This window comes from Oncorhynchus mykiss, chromosome 6, assembly GCF_057628025.1.
Source record: "Oncorhynchus mykiss isolate SJ-2025 chromosome 6, ASM5762802v1, whole genome shotgun sequence".
Lineage (NCBI taxonomy): Eukaryota > Metazoa > Chordata > Actinopteri > Salmoniformes > Salmonidae > Oncorhynchus > Oncorhynchus mykiss.
This window is the reverse complement of record NC_143027.1, coordinates 15853348-15871718: the sequence shown is the minus strand read 5'-3', so window position 1 is coordinate 15871718 and position 18371 is coordinate 15853348. Positions and strand designations below refer to the sequence as shown.

General features: G+C 43.8%; 1 protein-coding gene across 1 annotated transcript in view; it reads left to right on the top strand.

The window, feature by feature from the left end:
* The window catches only part of LOC110525314 (transmembrane protein 161B), a 36068-nt gene extending 18053 nt beyond the window's left edge, over positions 1-18015 (top strand). The window contains exons 4-12 of the mRNA XM_036979453.2: positions 1787-1884; positions 2458-2614; positions 4514-4665; positions 4996-5056; positions 5188-5328; positions 5590-5703; positions 6038-6212; positions 11802-11898; positions 12012-18015. Of these exons, the coding sequence (XP_036835348.1) occupies positions 1787-1884; positions 2458-2614; positions 4514-4665; positions 4996-5056; positions 5188-5328; positions 5590-5703; positions 6038-6212; positions 11802-11898; positions 12012-12274 (1258 nt within the window). The 3' untranslated portion in view covers positions 12275-18015. The remainder of the gene's footprint in view (positions 1-1786; positions 1885-2457; positions 2615-4513; positions 4666-4995; positions 5057-5187; positions 5329-5589; positions 5704-6037; positions 6213-11801; positions 11899-12011) is intronic.
* Positions 18016-18371: the final 356 nt, after the last annotated feature.

Below are 18371 nucleotides of genomic sequence, written 5' to 3'. Positions count from 1 at the left end.
GTAACCACACACATCAGGGGTCATGGCGATGCTATGGCGAGTTCTGAAAGTAGGCCTGCCATGTAATGTCTTTATTTCTAATCTGTATGGCCGTCAGTGATAAATGATCATATTCCATATCTACATTCTGTGTTACTGCCTTTAGCCTCACAGAAAGCAAGGTGTGGCAATGTGAAATGTTCTGGAACATTTGAGAATTGAAGTGTATGAAGTTGATGCTATCTAGATTCACGCTGGGAGCCATGAGTTAGTCCTAGACCATTCCTTAAGCTTCCACGAGGCAGGTCGTAGCTCAACGCCACACATTTGCTTATGCTTCAAAAGACGGATCACTGTCCTTTTGACTGCTTGTGCCACACATGTCCATTCCTTTTGTTGTGAAGCCCTTTTCTCCAGGTGCCACAGAATTTAAATGTGTCCAGGGCATGTTTGGCCCCAGTGTCTTGCCGAGGTATTGTCTTCTGAATCCAGCACACACAGAGCTGAGCAAACACTGCCCTGTGTCCCGAAGGCCGACTAGAAAGGTCAGTTGGTCCCAGGAACAGCTGGCCCAATCTCTGCCGCGTGCTGCTCTTGCAGCCTGTCCTGCACTTCGCCCCCTTTAGCCCTATGACAAAATATTGGATTTATGAATTAAATGGGCCCTAATCCGCACTACAAAAGAGAAAGCATCAGTGCTCAGTATCCCTTGGTTAGGTTGACAATAGAGACTAAGTTAAGGAAGACTAGCCACTTTGATGACGCTAGCCAGTTTGATGCTAGCAGATGCCCAAATGACCTTGTACTTGGGATGTGCAGTTATTTAAATATCTGAACGGACATTAGTATTTAAATATTTGTGAGTATTCGTTTATGAGAGTTAAAATGTATATAGGCCTATTATAATGTTGAAAAGGCTTTTTCTAAATTAAAATATCCATGTGACATTGTTACATACAAGAATATACCATGACATTTCAAATGATTAATTAATAAAACAAAACTGTCAATGTATTTTTTTTTTTATGACATGCATGTGCAAAGATGTAAAGAGGCTCAATGTATTGCAAGTGGAGTGAGAGTTCACTAATGCAATGCCAGATGGAATAAATGACGTAATTAAAAGTGTGTGAATTGAGGAGTAGGCTACAACGAGCAACCAACAGGTAGGCTGTTTTTTTATTTGAATGGGGTTGGGCAGAAAGCACAGCATGTGGCCTCAATTAGCCTAGCAAGCTATAGCTTAGCTAACTACTATAGCTATCTTCTCTACTACTAGGCTACTCCAGTCAAGACAAGCACTGTTAACATTATGGGATGATAAATAACGTGGCTGTTACAAGTTATCTAGTCTTGGCTGTAGCCGAGTTGCCTTGGCATCTCTCTCCCTCCATCTGCTCAGTGTTGCCCAACTATTTTTCAAGGAAAGTACCGTTATCTGTTGGTTGATCCATTTGTCGCTGGAAGTCGCTAGATGATAACATGCAGCAGTGCTCAGGTTAAATACATGTATTTCGAATATCCTGATATCTGGCAAAATTATACTATTTGAATAGTGGAATTATTTCAAACCCCATCACTACCTTGTACACAAATCAAGTTTGATTTAGTCCAGTGTTTAATGTATTGTTCTTTAGGGCAGCCAGTAATTGGACATGATAGCAGTATATTTGTATTAAGCAGTCTTTGCTGTGCACTTGATTAGAGGTGGAACAATGACCGTGAAAAACATGAGTACACCTGCCTGCAACATGGGACATGTCTGTCTGTCTGTCTGGTAATGATTTGGCACTGTCTTTTGTCCCAGGAGGAACAATGGCCACATAGATTACAAGCCTCTGACCATTCCCAAGGACATAGACCTGCAGCTGGAGACCAAGTGCATCACAGAAGTGGATACGTTAGGTATGAGGCCATATCTACAAACACTATTCAATTATCATCTTATCTTTATGACCTTTGTTTTGTCCCTTGAACCTCAACAAATCTTCATAATTCAGTATTTGTGCACATCTACATTTTCCCCGAAATATCAACATCCCCATCCAGAACTACTGTCATAAATTAACAAACTAATCCTCTTCCCGCTGCTCCTCCTCTCCCTGCTGCCCCTCCTCTTCCCGCTGCCCCTCCTCTTCCCGTTGCCCCTCCTCTTCCCGTTGCCCCTCCTCTCCCCGCTGCCCCTCCTCTCCCCGCTGCCCCTCCTCTCCCCGCTGCCCCTCCTCTTCCCGCTGCCCCTCTTCCCGCTGCTCCCCCTCTTCCCGCTGCCCCTCCTTTTCCCGCTGCCCCTCCTCCTCCCGTTGCCCCTCCTCTCCCCGCTGCCCCTCCTCTCCCCGCTGCCCCTCCTCTTCCCGCTGCTCCTCCTCTTCCCGCTGCTCCTCCTCTTCCCGCTGCTCCTCCTCTTCCCGCTGCCCCTCTTCCCGCTGCTCCTCCTCTTCCCGCTGCTCCTCCTCTTCCCGCCTCTCCTGGTCTCTGCAGCGTTGCACTACTTCCCAGAGTTCCAGTGGCTGGTGGACTTCACGGTGGCAGCCACAGTGGTGTATCTGATCACAGAGCTGTACTACACTGTGGCCCAGCCCTCAGGAGAGATGAACATCAGCGTGGTGTGGTGCCTGCTGGTCCTTGCCTTTGTCATGTATCCTTCAGTCAATACATCGTTCAATACATCCTTCTCTCTTTCAATCACTCTTTTTTATATCAAATCAATTTGACATTTGTCGAGAGGATGTTGAAGGTTCAATTTGATCTCACCTAGTAGCACCGTCAAGCCAAGTCCCAAAATGTTGGGTTAAAGACCTAGTAAAAGAGTTTCAGTAGTATCCCACACACACACACTGAGAATCATCCCTTCTGTTGCTGGTTAACAGAAAAAAACCTGAGCGAGAGCCTTGATTGTTTCCAGGCTCCATTTCAGTAGTCAGGGAGCATCAGGAGATCATCAGGAGAGCAGGCAGTTAGTGGCCATAAACTGACAGACATGGCTCCAACCACTGCCTGCCACCACCTGTCTCCCCCTACCTGTTACTTTCTTCCACCGACACGTCACTATATCATACGCGTTATTCTTTGCCACAGTCAATCTTTCCCACACTCCCTGCCGGGAACTGGCTGAATGCGGTCGGAAGGCATGTCATTTCCTGCCTACCTGCTGAGGAAGATTGGGTGCCCAATTTTCACAGCCCACCAGACTGATTTGCCTGGGAAAAGAAGAGACTTTGAGGTGGTGGGAGGAGGAGGAGGGGGGAGCACGGCTGGATGGATGATGAAGATGATGATGGGGATGCGATGGTCTGTGTGTTAATGCCACACTTGATTTCAGATTCCCATCTCCAGCAACCCTCTCGGGGTGGTAAAGAGCCAGAGGCTGCAGCCAGGCACCTGCTGTGTTAACCTCGACTTGACGCATCTAAGCCATGGAATGGAATCTTAAAATGGCTAAGTTTGAATGTATTTAGCAGATAAAAATGTTTTTGTGCAAGTTAGGAAAAACACAGGTTGCAGTGGCTCAGTATTAGAACTCATGATTGTTCCTGAGCTCTGAGTTTCTATAAATGTTGATGACGTTGAATACCCAAACTAATACACATCAAGTAGACGTTGGTTAGCCTAGACTTATCAAGACAATCAGTGATGGTATAACTGGAATGGGCAAAAGCTACTCTTACAGAAATGCTGCTGCAATATTTGCACCTTACTTTCTGTGGCTGCTTCATAGATAGTGTTTAGGGGTACGTTAGCAGCAGCCTCACTGACAGCTCTGTCAATGGGGCTGCATTGCTCTTTTGAGAGGCTAGCTCGAAGTTGTCAAGTAACTTTTTAAAAAGCAGCCTTTAGTATCTCGTTTGTGACCGCACAGAAAAAGTCCATTGGATTCCCCCATTCAGAATGCACTGAGACATTGGTTTGTGAAATAAAGGCTGAGCTCCCTCTCCGTGGAGAGCCAGGCCAGCTCTAGAGACACGGTCTTCACTTAGCCTACTAGAATCACTACAGCCAGACACAGCAAAAAAATACCATTCTAGGTCTGAGGAAGCCTGGCCCATTGAACCCCAGGGTAATGTATGACAGCTACGGTTGAGGAGGGAGACAGATGCTAGACTGTTTGTGTGTTGCGGGTCACAATGCAGTAGTGCTTCTGATACATCTGGTATATTACACCAGATACATGTGTAGGATGCATAGTCACTTCACCCCTACCTACATATACAAATTACCTCGACTAACCTGTATCCCCGCACACTGACTCGGTTCCAGTACCCCCTGTATATAGCCTCGTTGTTGTTTTATTGTGTTACTTTTTAGAATTGTTTACTTGCTTTTATTTGGTAAAGATTTTCTTAACTATTTCTTGAACTGCACTGTTGGTTAAGGGCTTGTAAGTGAGCATATCACAGTAAGGTTTACACATGTTGTATTCAGCACGTGACAAAGTTTGATTTAGATTTTTGATCTCTGCACAGCCTTGGCGCTCAGCAGTATGATTTGTAGGCTATATTTCATGAGTTGTGTGTTCCTTAACTCCCGTGCCCCACAGTAAGACTCTGTTCTCCCTGACGGCCTTCTACTTCAAGCTGGAGGAGGGCGGTGAGCGCTCGCTCTGCATCACCTTCGCTTTCTTCTTCTTCGTCAAAGCCATGGCCATCCTCATCGTCACCGAGAACTACCTGGAGTTCGGCCTGGAGACAGGTGAGTGGGCCATGAACCATCTGTCATTACGGCTAGATAGCACTTCTTCAGTCCTGCGCCTGGAACCTATTCATTAGTGCAAAACTTTGCTTCCATATGAAAATAACCCTTAGGACTCACAGGCTGGTCTGGCTGTTGTTCCACCCCCGTGCTAACACAGACAATTCAACTCCCCAAGCTAGATGTGTTAGTGATGGGATAGAATAGCATGCAAACCCTGTGGTTCCCCAGGACCATAGTTGAATCAATTTTTCTAATATACTGTAATTGTTGTTTTTCTGCTATTTGTAGGACAAATTAAAATATAGAGATGTTTTCATTTACTCCTAGGTTTTGCAAATTTCTCAGACAGTGCCACACATTTTTTAGAGAACCAGGGGTTGGAGTCCCAGTAAGTAAGAGCTTATTCTATCAGTATGCATGTTGTCATGAATCTAAATTACTCCTGGACTGTGTGTTTTGACACATGAATGTAAAGTAGACTTTAACCCAGTATGACTGTGTCTCTGTTCTTTTCTGTAGGGGTCCCATATCTAAACTCACCTTTAAGCTGATCCTGGCCCTGCTCTGCTCTCTGATTGGTGCATTTCTCACCTTCCCCGGCCTACGATTGGCCCAAATGCACCTGGACGCCCTCAACCTGACCACAGCTAAAGTCACACAGTGAGTTCCTCTCTTCCTTTCAGTCTTCCTTCCTTCCTCAACCAGACCACAGTTCAACAGCTGCTGTTTTCCCATTCCTCTATGAGTTTGCTGCGGTAGTTGTGTGAGTGTTATGTTGTTTTCAGATCTGTGCAGTTAACACATATTGGAGTGGGGAGACATCCTATGAGGACTCATTCACTTTTCTCAAGGACTCTTGGATAGGGCAAGGCTTTTGCTGACAAAAATGTGTGACCTATTTATGTTATTCCTGTCTCCCAGGACCTTGCTTCATATCAACTTCCTGGCCCCTCTTATTATGGTATTGTTGTGGGTCAAGCCCATAACCAAGGACTACATCCTGAACCCTACCCTGGGGAAGGAGAGTGTGCCTTTGTAAGTTCACCTCTGGGTTGTTTCGTTTGTCATTTCATGTTTTCCCAGTGCTTTTCAACCACATGTATGTATGGTGATGACACGGCACACCCAAGGTCAAAGAGCCATGCCTTTCCAATGTTTGAAATATTTGTAATAAGTTGCATCATGTAAAGCAGCTTCCCATCTCCTCTCTTTCCTCCTCTCCCTGTCATCCCACTTCTCTTCTTTCCTACCCTCACCTTCTCTCCCGCTATTGACTTGGGTTGGCCAATCATTTTTCCTCACACTGACTCACACACTCTTTCTTTCTCTCTCACACATTGACTCTCTCTGTCTCTCTTCTCCCCACCAGGATGACTGAGGAGATGTACGATACGTTGCGTTTATGGACCATCCTGCTGCTGTGTGTGCTGCGCCTGGCTCTGATGAGGCACCACCTCCAGGCCTACCTCAGCCTGGCCCAGAAGGGCGTGGAGCAGATGAAGAAGGAGGCGGGACGCATCAGCACCGTCGACCTGCAGAAGATGGTGAGTGACACGTTGCAGATCTGAGCAATATGGAGAAAAAAAAAATCCATATCGCAATAAATTGGCCAATGTTCTTCGGAAACAATAAATCAGCGATACATTATACTAAAGTTTTTAGCGGGAAATTGTTACATTTGGGCAATATGGACAAAAAGTTATATCATGGTAAATGTAACTATTTGGCCCAATAACACACAACATTTTATGGACAGTTACTTTACATTAGCGGCAGGGATCTAGACAATTTTTTCCCAGTGCCAAGTAAGACAACTGAGATGGTAGTTTACTTTTTGACTCATAGACTATTTCATCTAACATATCCAGGAAATGTATGATTTGATATTTCAATGTGCAACTTGTCAAAATAGGATCCAGAATGATCAGATTTATTTTTGGCTCTTCAGAGAAATGCCGACATCTTTGTGCATAGGCTATTAATGTTGACCAAATAATGGTTTTAGAACAATCTACAGGAATGTTATGTAGCAAAATTACAGATGTAAGAAAAATGCTTCGGTAACAAGGGAGGCAATGTCTGTCTGTAATTTTCGGTTTATCGTCCCAAGCCTAGCGCCTTGAATCTGACAATAATTTGACCTTGACAGATGGGCAGAGTATGAGAACTCTAAAACCCCATTGTTTTTCTGGATCTAAAAGGGGCTTAAGTGGTGTGGTAATGGGCGCAGTTGAATTTCTGTAAAAAAAAAAAGAATTTTTAAGCCAATTTCCTGCGATTTTATATGCAGTACCATTCAAAGGTTTGGGGTCACTTAGAAATGTCCTTGTTTTTGAAAGAAAAGCACTTTTTTTTTTGTCCATTAAAATAATATCAAATTGATCTGAAATACATTGTTAATGTTGTAAATGACTATTGTAAGCTGGAAACGGCAGTTTTTTTTCTGATCAATTTGATGTTATTTTAATGGACAAAAAATGTGCTTTCATAAACAAGGACATTTCTAATTGACCCCAAACATTTGAACGGTAATGTACAGTTGAAGTCGGAGGTTTTCATACACCTTAGCCAACTACATTTAAACTCAGTTTTTCACAATTCCTGACATTTAATCCAAGTAAAAATTCCCTGTTTTAGGTCAGTTAGGATCACCACTTTATTTTAAGAATGTGAAATGTCCGAATAATAGTAGAGAGAATTATTTATTTCAGCTTTTATTTATTTTACATTCCCAGTGGGTAAGAAGTTTGCATACACTCAATTAGTATTTGGTAGCATTGCCTTTAAATAGTTTAATTTGGGACAAACGTTTCGGGTAGCCTTCCACAAGCTTCCCACAATAAGTTGGGTAAATTTTGGCCCATTCCTCCTGACAGAGCTGGTGTAACTGAGTCACGTTTGTTGGCCTCCTTGCTCGCACACGCTTTTTCAGTTCTGCCCACACATTTTCTATAGGATTGAGGTCAGGGCTTTGTGATGGCCACTCCAATACCTTGACTTTGTTGTCCTTAAGCAATTTTAACCACAACGTGGGAAGTATGCTAGGGGTCCTCATGATGCCATCTATTTTATAAAGTGCACCAGTCTCTCCTGCAGCAAAGCATCCCCACAACATGATGCTGCCAACCCCGTGCTTCACGGTTGGGATGGTGTTCTTTGGCTTGCAAGCCTCCCCTTTTTCCTCCAAACATAACGATGGTCATTATGGCCAAACAGTTCTATTTTTGTTTCATCGGACCAGAGGACATTTCTCCAAAAAGTACGATCTTTGTCCCCATGTGCAGTTGCAAACCGTAGTCTGGCTTTTTTATGGCGGTTGTGGAGCAGTGGCTTCTTCCTTGCTGAGTGGCCTTTTAGGTTTTGTTGATTTATAGGACTCGTTTTACTGTGGATATAGATACTTTTGCACCTGTTTCCTCCAGCATCTTCACAAGGTCCTTTGCTGTTGTTCTGGAATTGATTTGCACTTTTTGAACCAAAGTACGTTCATCTCTAGGAGACAGAACCCGTCTCCTTCCTGAGCGGTATGATGGCTGCGTGGTCCCATGGTGTTGATACTTGCGTACTATTGTTTGTACAGATGAATGTGGTACCTTCAGGCGTTTGGAAATTGCTCCCAAGGATGAACCAGACTTGTGGAGGTCTACAATTATTTTTCTGAGGTCTTGGCTGATTTCTTTTGATTTTCCCATGATGTCAAGCAAAGAGGCACTGAGTTTGAAGGTAGGCCTTGAAATACAGGTACACCTCCAATTGACTCACATTATGTCAATTAGCCTATCAGAAGCTTCTAAAGCCATGATATAATTTTCTGGAATTTTCCAAGCTGTTTAAAGGCACAGTCAACTTAGTGTATGTAAACTTCTGACCCACTCGAATTGTGATACAGTGAAATATAAGTTAAACAATCTATCTGTAAACAATTGTTGGGAAAATGGCTTGTCATGCACAAAGTAGATGTTCTAACTGACTTGCCAAAACTATAGTTTAAGAAGAAATTTGTGGAATGGTTGAAAAACGAGTTTTAAACTTCCGACTTCAACTGTATAAAATTAATTACAGAAATATTTATTTTACGTAAGTATTCACACCCCTAAGTCAATTCTTTGTAGAAGCACCTTTGGCAGAGCTTTCCACACCTGGATTGTGCATCATTTGCTCGTTCTTTTCAAAATTCTTCAAGCTTTGTCGAATTGGTGGTTGATCATTGCTTGATAACCATTTTCAGGTCTTGCCATAGATTTTCATGTAGATCAAGTCAAACCTGTGACTCCGCCACTCAGGAACATTCACTGCCTTCTTGCAAGTAACTCCAGTGTAGATTTGGCCTTGTATTTTAGGAAACAAAATACTTAACTTCTTTGGGGTACCCCCCCCCCCCCCCCCCCCTTCTCAATTTCCACCTAAAGACATACCCTAATCTAACTGCCTGTAGCTCAGGCCCAGAGGCAAGGATATGCATATTCTTGGTATCATTTGAAAGGAAACACTCTGAATTTTGTGGAAATGTGAATTGAATGTAGGAGAATATAACACCAATAGATCTGGTAGAAGAAAATACAAGGAAATAAACATACGTTTTCTGTTTTTTATTGTTGCTGCATCATCTTTCAAATGACCAAGAACAGACAAACATACAAATAGGATGCTGGGGAGGATTTGAATGAATAACATAAGATGGCAACAATAGCTGAGCAAAGTTTTGGACAGAACTTCAAAAATGAGCGAGCTACATAAAATTGAGCATGAAGTCACCCAGGTGTCACACACAAATGTACCCAAGTGGCCAACTTGGTACAGTGATACATTCTGAAGGAAAGAACTATATACAAAATACATAAATATGCTATTCTAACACCCCCCTAACAAACAAATAACAAGGGTAACTATTTACACATTTTCTATTTACAATATTGTGAAGACCCTCAGTCCTCTGCACAATATTGTGCTGCTGGTGCCATGGCCCATAGCAGTCTCTTTCTGCTGTAAAGCAGAGGCTTACTGAACAGGTGGTGCTGGTGATGGGGCATTTCCTGTGACAAAGGGCACAACGACGTCTCCCTACTGTGCCCTTTTTGCCTTGAGGCACATTCATGCCTGCAGAGATGAATCTGGGCAGGTGAACACCACTGGTTGGAGCAGAAGGGACAGAAGGTGCTGCAGTGGACTTGCTGTTGCTAGCAAGATCCTGGATGAGCAGCTCCCTGAAGGCTAGTTGTGAGATGGGGGACAGCTCGTGGCCATTTCCTTCTGGAGGATAAAGGAATTCACCATAGCAATGTCCATTGATCTCCACTGAAGGACTTGTGGTTACTGGAGCACATGACCACCTCTCTGGTATCCATCCACTTCACAAAGAGTAGGCCATCTTCACGGATCCATCGCATTTTCTTTCCTGCCTGCTTCTTAGCCCTGTACTTATTGGTGTTCGACACCAGGGAATCAACAACTGACGAGGTGAAAACAGTTGAAAAAGTTGAAGGGGGCTGTACTTTGCAGTAATGTCTAGTTGAGGTCCTGGCTGCCTTTTGGGTCTAAAAACTGGTGGATTTGGTTCCACATCATCTTCTAACACAGAGTGCCAACGACCCTCTGGCCCTCTGTCTGCAGGTTTCTCTCTTCCCCACCTCCTCTTCGTTGTCACTGACTTCACATCTCTAGATGGCCGTGTAAGTGTGGAGCCGGAGACAGCGGGGGTCCAGCTTCATGAACCAGCTTGAACCAGCTTCAGAGGGAGATGGACACCTAGACATTGGCGGCTCATAATCAGAATCACTGCCACTGTGAAAGATTTAAAAAATCAGTAACAATACATGTATGAGCCCTGTATCAACACGTAAAATAAACAGATATATATAGAGTACAGGGAACATAATCACTATGGTGAAGAGCTGTTCCATTCCATGTTTATGAAAAACATACAAAATAATATCACACACACAGTATAGGCAATGTGTATGATATTTTTATATATTGCAAATAAAATAAGAAAATAAACAAAAAAAATCTAAAATTAATATTATTTGATATTATTAATTTCAAACAATGACATTAACATTAGAATTTACCAATCCAGCATGGATTGCAGAAACATGTCTTCCGCCTGGGAGTCAAAACTAGCTTTGCCGAAAGATTCATCTTCCTGAAGCAACTCGGTCTCGCTGTATCTATCTTTTTCCTCTATAATTTGGGTTAAATCTGTATACCTAGACTTTGTTTTAGCTGTTCCTGATTTATTCGCCATAATTTAAATATTTAAACTTGTTGAAAATGCTATTGAATATTTACTGCTATGCGTAACACTCGTGGCTCGGTCAAGTAGGATTTGCAATGGCGAATGAACCTCTTTTATGTCATAGTTTACGACAAAGGCTGGTCTTCGAACGTAAACCATTACATATTGCCGTTTACCTCAGCTCATTGGCTTACTTCCAAGCTAGATTTCAAGATGATCAGTGGTCATTGGGCCAAAATACAGTCAATCAACGATAGACCGGTCCTACCATTGGTGCGCAATGAGGTCATTGATTGGTGTCTTCAAATCGGTTTCTTTCAGTCAATACGTCCCGGGAAAAGAACCATCAAGTATGAACGCTTCGTCTAAAGTTGAATGAGACGGAAATTACGACGCAAGCGGTTTACAAATGTTTCATGTTAGGCTATAAAATTGATTTTATCAAACAAAACGAACATTCACTGTGTAGTTAGGACACTTGGCATTGCCACCAGAGGAAGATCTTCAATGGTAAGCAATTTATTTTATTGTTATTTCTGACTTTCGTGACGCTAATGCTTGGTTGGAAAATGCTAGTAATACTTGTGTGTGCGGGGCGCCGTCCTCAGAAAATAGCATGTTTGCTTTTGCAGTAAACCTTTTTGAAATCTGACACAGCGGCTGGATGAATAAGACCTTCATATTTTAAATTATGTAAGATACATGTATTTACAAGTGTTTAATATAACAAATGGTGTATTTAGAATGTTGGCTCTCTGCAGTTTCACCGGATGTTGGCCTGGTGGGACGTTAGCGTCTCACCTACCCTAGAGAGGTAAGGAGGACCGCCCAAAGATTTCATTGGCACAAAAATCGCTGGGTTTGAAGACTGTCTTTACTCTTTTCTTGTGCTTTCCAGGTGGCCCGTATTTTCTACTACCTATGTGTAATCGCACTGCAGTATGTGGCACCCTTGGTGATGTTGCTGCATACAACCTTGCTGCTAAAAACCTTAGGTGAGTTTGGTACCATCATCAGAAATTATTGTCTGTACAGTATATTAAACGTTTTAACAGCAGTCTTTAGCCCACCACTCTGCTAACGTACCCCCCTACTCTCTGTGTTATAGGTGGACACTCCTGGGGTGTGTACCCTGAGGAAGACTTCCCCTGTCCGCTGGACTCTGACCCTGTCATGGTGGCAGCACCAACTGCAGCTCCAGGGCCGGAGGTGGAGGCCCACCTGTCAGTGGCTCTCGGGGGCCTGCGGACAGTGTTCACACCCCTGCTTTTCCGCGGCCTCCTCTCCTTCTTCACCTGGTGGATCGCTGCCTGCCTCTTCTCCACATCAATATTCGGCCTCTTCTATCATCAGTATCTTATGGCGGCATAGCAGCATTGCCCCGGGGTCAGTGTGGTGTCCCACAAGGCTCTGTTCCACGCCAGTTCAGAAGTGACTGAGTTGTCATTAGGTGCCCTAATGCTTCCTCCATGGATGACTCTAAACCTTGTTTTTTTACAACCTTATTTTTGAGAGCAGGATTCACAAATCCTTACCATGAGACTAATGTAAATGAGGGTAGTGATAATATACACTGAGTGTACAAAACATTAAGAACACCTCCCTAGGGGCTGTTATGGTGACCGTATTACCGCCATACTGGCGTTCATGACAGCAGTCAAATTCCATGTGACCATTTAGTCACGGTAACTTGGCTTCTCCAATCTCTGCTGCTAATGGTCATTAGTAGACGACCAAACCTGCTTACTGCCTGGTACTCAGCACACTATTGTCACTCTGACATCAATGCAAAGAAATCGAAAATCAAACACTCCATGTGAGCCCATGAGCTCATGTGCAACATTTCTATAGGCTATGCAATTGCGTGAGAAAAGAGTTTTGATGGCCTCTATTTGTATGTTTTATTTCACCTTTATTTAACCAGGTAGGCCAGTTGAGAACAACTTCTCATTTACAAATGCGAGCAGGCCAAGATGGAGCAAAGCAGTGCGACACAAACAACAGAGTTACACATGGGTTAAACAAACATACAGTCAATAGCACAACAGAAAAATCAATATACAGTGTGTGCAAATGTAGTAAGATTAGGGAGGTAAGGCAATAAATAGACCGTAGTGGTGAAGTAATTACAATTTAGCATTAACACTGGAGTGATAGATGTGCAGAAGATGAAATGGGCAAGTAGAGAGACTGCGGTGCAAAAAAATAAATAACCATATGGGGATGAGGTAGTTCGGTGGGCTATTTAGAGATGGGCTCTGTACAGATGCAATGATCAGTAAGCTGCTCTGACAGCTGATGCTTAAAGTTAGTGAGGGAGATATAAGACTCCAGCTTCAGTTATTTTTGCAATTAATTCCAGTCATTGGCAGCAGAGACCTGGAAGGAAAGGTGGCCAAAGGAGGAGTTGTCTTTGGGGATGACCAGTGAAATATACCTGGTGGAGCATGTGCTACGGGTGGGTGCTGCTGTGATGACCGGTGAGCTGAGATAAGGTGAGGCTTTACCTAGCAAGACTTTATAGATGACCTGGAACCAGTGGGTTTGGCGACAAATATGAAGCAAGGGCCAGCCAATGAGAGCATACAAGTTGCAGTGGTGGGTAGTATATGGGGCTTTGGTGACAAGACGGATGGCACTGTGATAGACTACATCCAGTTTGCTGAGTAGTATCGGGGGCTATTTTGTAAATGACATCGCCGAAGTCAAGGATCGGTAGGATAGTATGAGGGAAGGATGCTTTGTTGTGAAATAGGATGCCGATTCTAGATGTAATTTTGGATTGGAGATGCTTAATGTGAGTCTGGAGGGTGAGTTTACAGTATAACCAGACACCTAGGTATTTGTAGTTGTCCACATATTCTAAGTCAGAACTGTCCAGTGTCGTGATGCTAGACAGGTGGGCGGGTGCGGGCAGCAATCGGTTGAAGAGCATGCATTTAGTTTTACTTGCATTTAAGAGCAGTTGGAGGCCACAGAAGGAGTGTTGCATGGCATTGAAGCTCGTCTGGATGTTTGTTAACACAGGGTCCAAAGAAGGGCCAGAAGTATCCAGAATGGTGTCGTCTGCGTAGAGGTGGATCAGAGAATCACCGGCAGCAATAGCGACATCATTGATGTATACAGAGAAAAGAGTCGGCCCGAGAATTGAACCTTGTGGCAGCCCCATAGAGACTGCCAGAGGTCCGGACAACAGGCCCTCCGATTTGAAACAGTAATGTATATCTGAGAAGTAGTTGGTGAAGCAGTCATTTGAGAGACCAAGGCTGTGGATTCTCCCGATAAGAATGTGGTGATTGACAGAGTCGAAAGCCTTGGCCAGGTTGATGAAGACGGCTGCACAGTACTGTCTTTTATTGATGGCGGTTATGATATCGTTTAGGACCTTGAGCGGGGCTGAGGTGCACCCATGACCAGCTCGGAAACCAGATTGCAGAGTGGAGAAGGTACGGTGGGATTCAAAATGGTTGGTGATCTGGCTTTCGAAGACTTTAGAAAGGCAGGGTAGAATAAAAATAGGCCCTTAACAGTTTGGGTCTAGAGTGTCTCCCCCTTTGAAGAGGGGGATGAACGCGGCAGTTTTCCAATCTTTAGGGATCTCAGACGATATGAAAGAGAGGTTGAACAGGCTAGTAATAGGGGTTGCAACTATTTGTGGTGGATAATTTTAGAAAGAGACTGTCTAGATTGTCTAGCCCAGCTGATTTGTAGGTGTTAGATTTTGCAGCTCTTTCAGAACATCATCTATCTGGATTTGGGTGAAGGAGAAATGGCGAGGCTTGGGCAAGTTGCTGTGGGGGGTGCAGAGCTGTTGACCCAGGTAGGGGTAGCCAGGTGGAAAGCATGGCCAGCTGTAGAAAAATGCTTATTGAAATTATTGGTTATTGTAGATTTATCGGTGGTGACAGTGTTTCCGAGACTCAGTGCAGTGGGCAGCTGGGAGGAGGTGCTATTTATCTCCATTAACTTTTTGGGGTAAGTGCACATTTTTGTTTGAAAAAGCTAGCCTTTGCTTTCCTAACTGCATGTGTATATTGGTTCCTGACTTCCCTGAAAAGTTGCATATCGCGGGGGCTATTCGATGCTAATGCAGTACGCCACAGGATGTTTTTGTGCTGCTCAAGGGCAGTCAAGTCTGGAGTGAAGCAGGGGCTTTATCTGTTCTTAGTTCTACATTTTTTTTTTAATAGGGCATGCTTATTTAAGATGGTGAGGAAGGCACTTTTAAAGAATAGCCAGGCATCCTCTACTGACAGAATGAGGTCAATATCCTTCCAGGATACCCGGGCCAGGTCGATTAGAAAGGACTGCTCGCTGAAGTGTTTTAGGAAGCGTTTGACAGTGATGAGGAGTGGTCGTTTGACCGCGGACCCATTATGGATGCAGGCAGTGATCGCTGAGATCCTAGTTGAAGACAGCAGAGGCATATTTAGAGGGCAGGTTAATCAGGATGATATCTATGAAGGTGCCCGTGTTTACGGATTTAGGGTTGTACCTGATAGGTTCCTTGATAATTTGTGTGAGATCGAGGGCATCTAGCTTAGATTGTAGGACAGCTGGGGTGTTAAGCATATCCCAGTTTAGGTCACCTAACAGTACAAACTCTGAAGATAAATGGGAGGCAGTTAATTCACATATGGTGTCCAGGGCACAGCTGGGGGCTGAGGGGGTCAATAACAACAGTGAGAGACTTATTTCTGGAAAGGTGGATTTTTAAAAGTAGAAGCTCGAACTGTTTGGGCACAGACCTGGATAGCATGACAGACCTCTGCATGCTATCTCCGCAGTAGATTGCAACTCCACCCCCTTTGGCAGTTCTATCTTGGTGGAAAATGTTGTAGTTGGGGATGGAAATTTCAGATTTTTTGGTTGCTTTCCTAAGCCAGGATTCAGACACGGCTAGGACATCAGGGTTGAAGGACTGTGCTAAAGCAATGAATAAAACACACTTAGGGAGGAGGCTTCTGATGTTAACATGCATGAAACCATGCCTTTTACGGTTACAGAAGTCAACAAATGATAGCGCCTGGGGAATAGGAATGGAACTGAGGGCTACATGGCCTGGGTTAACCTCAACATCACCAGAAGAACAGAGGAGGAGTAGGATAAGGGCATTGCTAAAGGCTATAAGAACTGGTTGTCTAGTGCTTTGGGGACAGAGAATAGAAGGAGCAGATTTCTGGGCATGGTAGAATAGATTCAGGGTATAATGTATAGACTATAGTAGGATGTGAGTACAGTGGAGGTAAACCTAGGCGTTGAGTGATGAGAGGTTTCGTCTCCGGAGGCACCAGTTAAGCCAGGTGAGGTCGCCGCATGTGTTTGGGGTGGAACAAAAGAGCTATCTAAGGCATTTTGAGCGGGACTGAGGGCTCTACAGTGATATAAAACAATAAAAACTAGCCAAGCCAGCAGTAGACAAGGCATATTGACATTAGAGAGAGGCATAAAGCAAACACAGGTGTTTATCAGGAGAGCTAAGACAACAATGGGTAAATGGCGATGAATTGACAGAGCGGGTCAGTTAGGTACATACAGGACCTGAGTTTGAGGCTGGGGCCGACAGGTAAACAAAATGAGGTACCGTGTTATTGAAACAGTCCAGGGGTCATCAGCTATGTACAGTGAGGGAAAAAAGTATTTGATCCCCTGCTGATTTTGTACGTTTGCCCACTGACAAAGAAATGATCCGTCTATAATTTTAATGGTTGGTTTATTTGAACAGTGAGAGACAGAATAACAACAACAAAATCCAGAAAAACGCATGTCAAAAATGTTCTAAATTGATTTGCATTTTAATGAGGGAAGTATTTGACCCCTCTGCAAAACATGACTTAGTAATTGGTGGCAAAACCCTTGTTGGCAATCACAGAGGTCAGACGTTTCTTGTAGTTGGCCACCAGGTTTGCACACATCTCAGAAGGGATTTTGTCCCACTCCTCTTTGCAGATCTTCTCCAAGTCATTAAGGTTTCGAGGCTGATGTTTGACAACTCGAACCTTCAGCTCCCCCCACAGATTTTCTATGGGATTAAGGTCTGGAGACTGGGTAGGCCACTCCAGGACCTTATTGTGCTTCTTCTTGAGCCACTCCTTTGTTGCCTTGGCCGTGTGTTTTGGGTCATATTCATGCTGGAATATCCATCCACAACCCATTTTCAATGCCCTGGCTGAGGGAAGGAGGTTCTCACCCAAGGTTTGACGGTACATGGCCCTTTCCCTTTGATGCGGTGAAGTTGTCCTGTCCCCTTAACAGAAAAACACCCCCAAAGCATAATGTTTCCACCTCCATGTTTGACGGTGGGGATGGTGTTCTTGGGGCCATAGGCAGCATTCCTCCTCCTCCAAACACGGCGAGTTGAGTTGATGCCAAAGAGCTCCATTTTAGTCTCATCTGACCACAACACTTTCACCCAGTTGTCCTCTGAATCATTCAGATGTTCATTTGCAAACTTCAGACGGGTATGTATATGTGCTTTCTTGAGCAGAGAGACCTTGCGGGGGTCTTGCAGTCCTTCACGGCGCAGTGTGTTACTAATTGTTTTCTTGGTGACTATGGTCCCAGCTGCCTTGAGATCATTGACAAGATCCTCCCGTGTAGTTCTGGGCTGATTCCTCACCGTTCTCATGATCATTGCAACTCCACGAGGTGAGATATTGCATGGAGCCCCAGGCTGAGGGAGATTGACAGTTCTTTTGTGTTTCTTCCATTTGCGAATAATCGCACCAACTGTTGTCACCTTCTCACCAAGCTGCTTGGCGATGGTCTTATAGCCCATTCCAGCCTTGTGTAGGTCTACAATCTTGTCCCTGACATCCATGGAGAGCTCTTGGTCTCTTTGGTCTCTTTTGGAATCTGATTGATGGATTGCTTCTGTGTCTTTTATACAGGTAACAAACTGAGATTATGAGCACTCCCTTTAAGAGTGTGCTCCTAATCTCAGCTCGTTACCTGTATAAAAGACACCTGGAAGCCAGAAATCTTTCTGATTGAGAGGGGGTCAAATACTTATTTCCCTCATTAAAATGCAAATCAATTTATAACATTTTTGACATGCGTTTTTCTGGATTTTGTTGTTATTCTGTCTCTCACTGTTCAAATAAACCTACCATTTAAAATTTGTGTTTTCCCTACTGCCGTGTGCACATTGCTCAGCTTATAATGTAAAGAAATAGCCTAATTTATCAACATTTTAAGTTAAACGTGCTGATCTGTTGCATCAGCCTCATTGCTTTTAAAATGTATTTTGATGTGAGTGGTTGTATTCATTTGGGATCTATCGCATCTCACAACTGTCTCAGACTATGTTTAGAATATTTATTTATTGCACAGAAGGGCAAGTTGACCAATAGAATAGGTCAACTTTTGTGGTACGGTGGATAGCAGATTGACATAGGCTAGTGTTTTTGCCCTTCGTTCAGCCTACTCATCTTGTTGGCTGATGAAATGTAAATGTGGACAGTTCTTC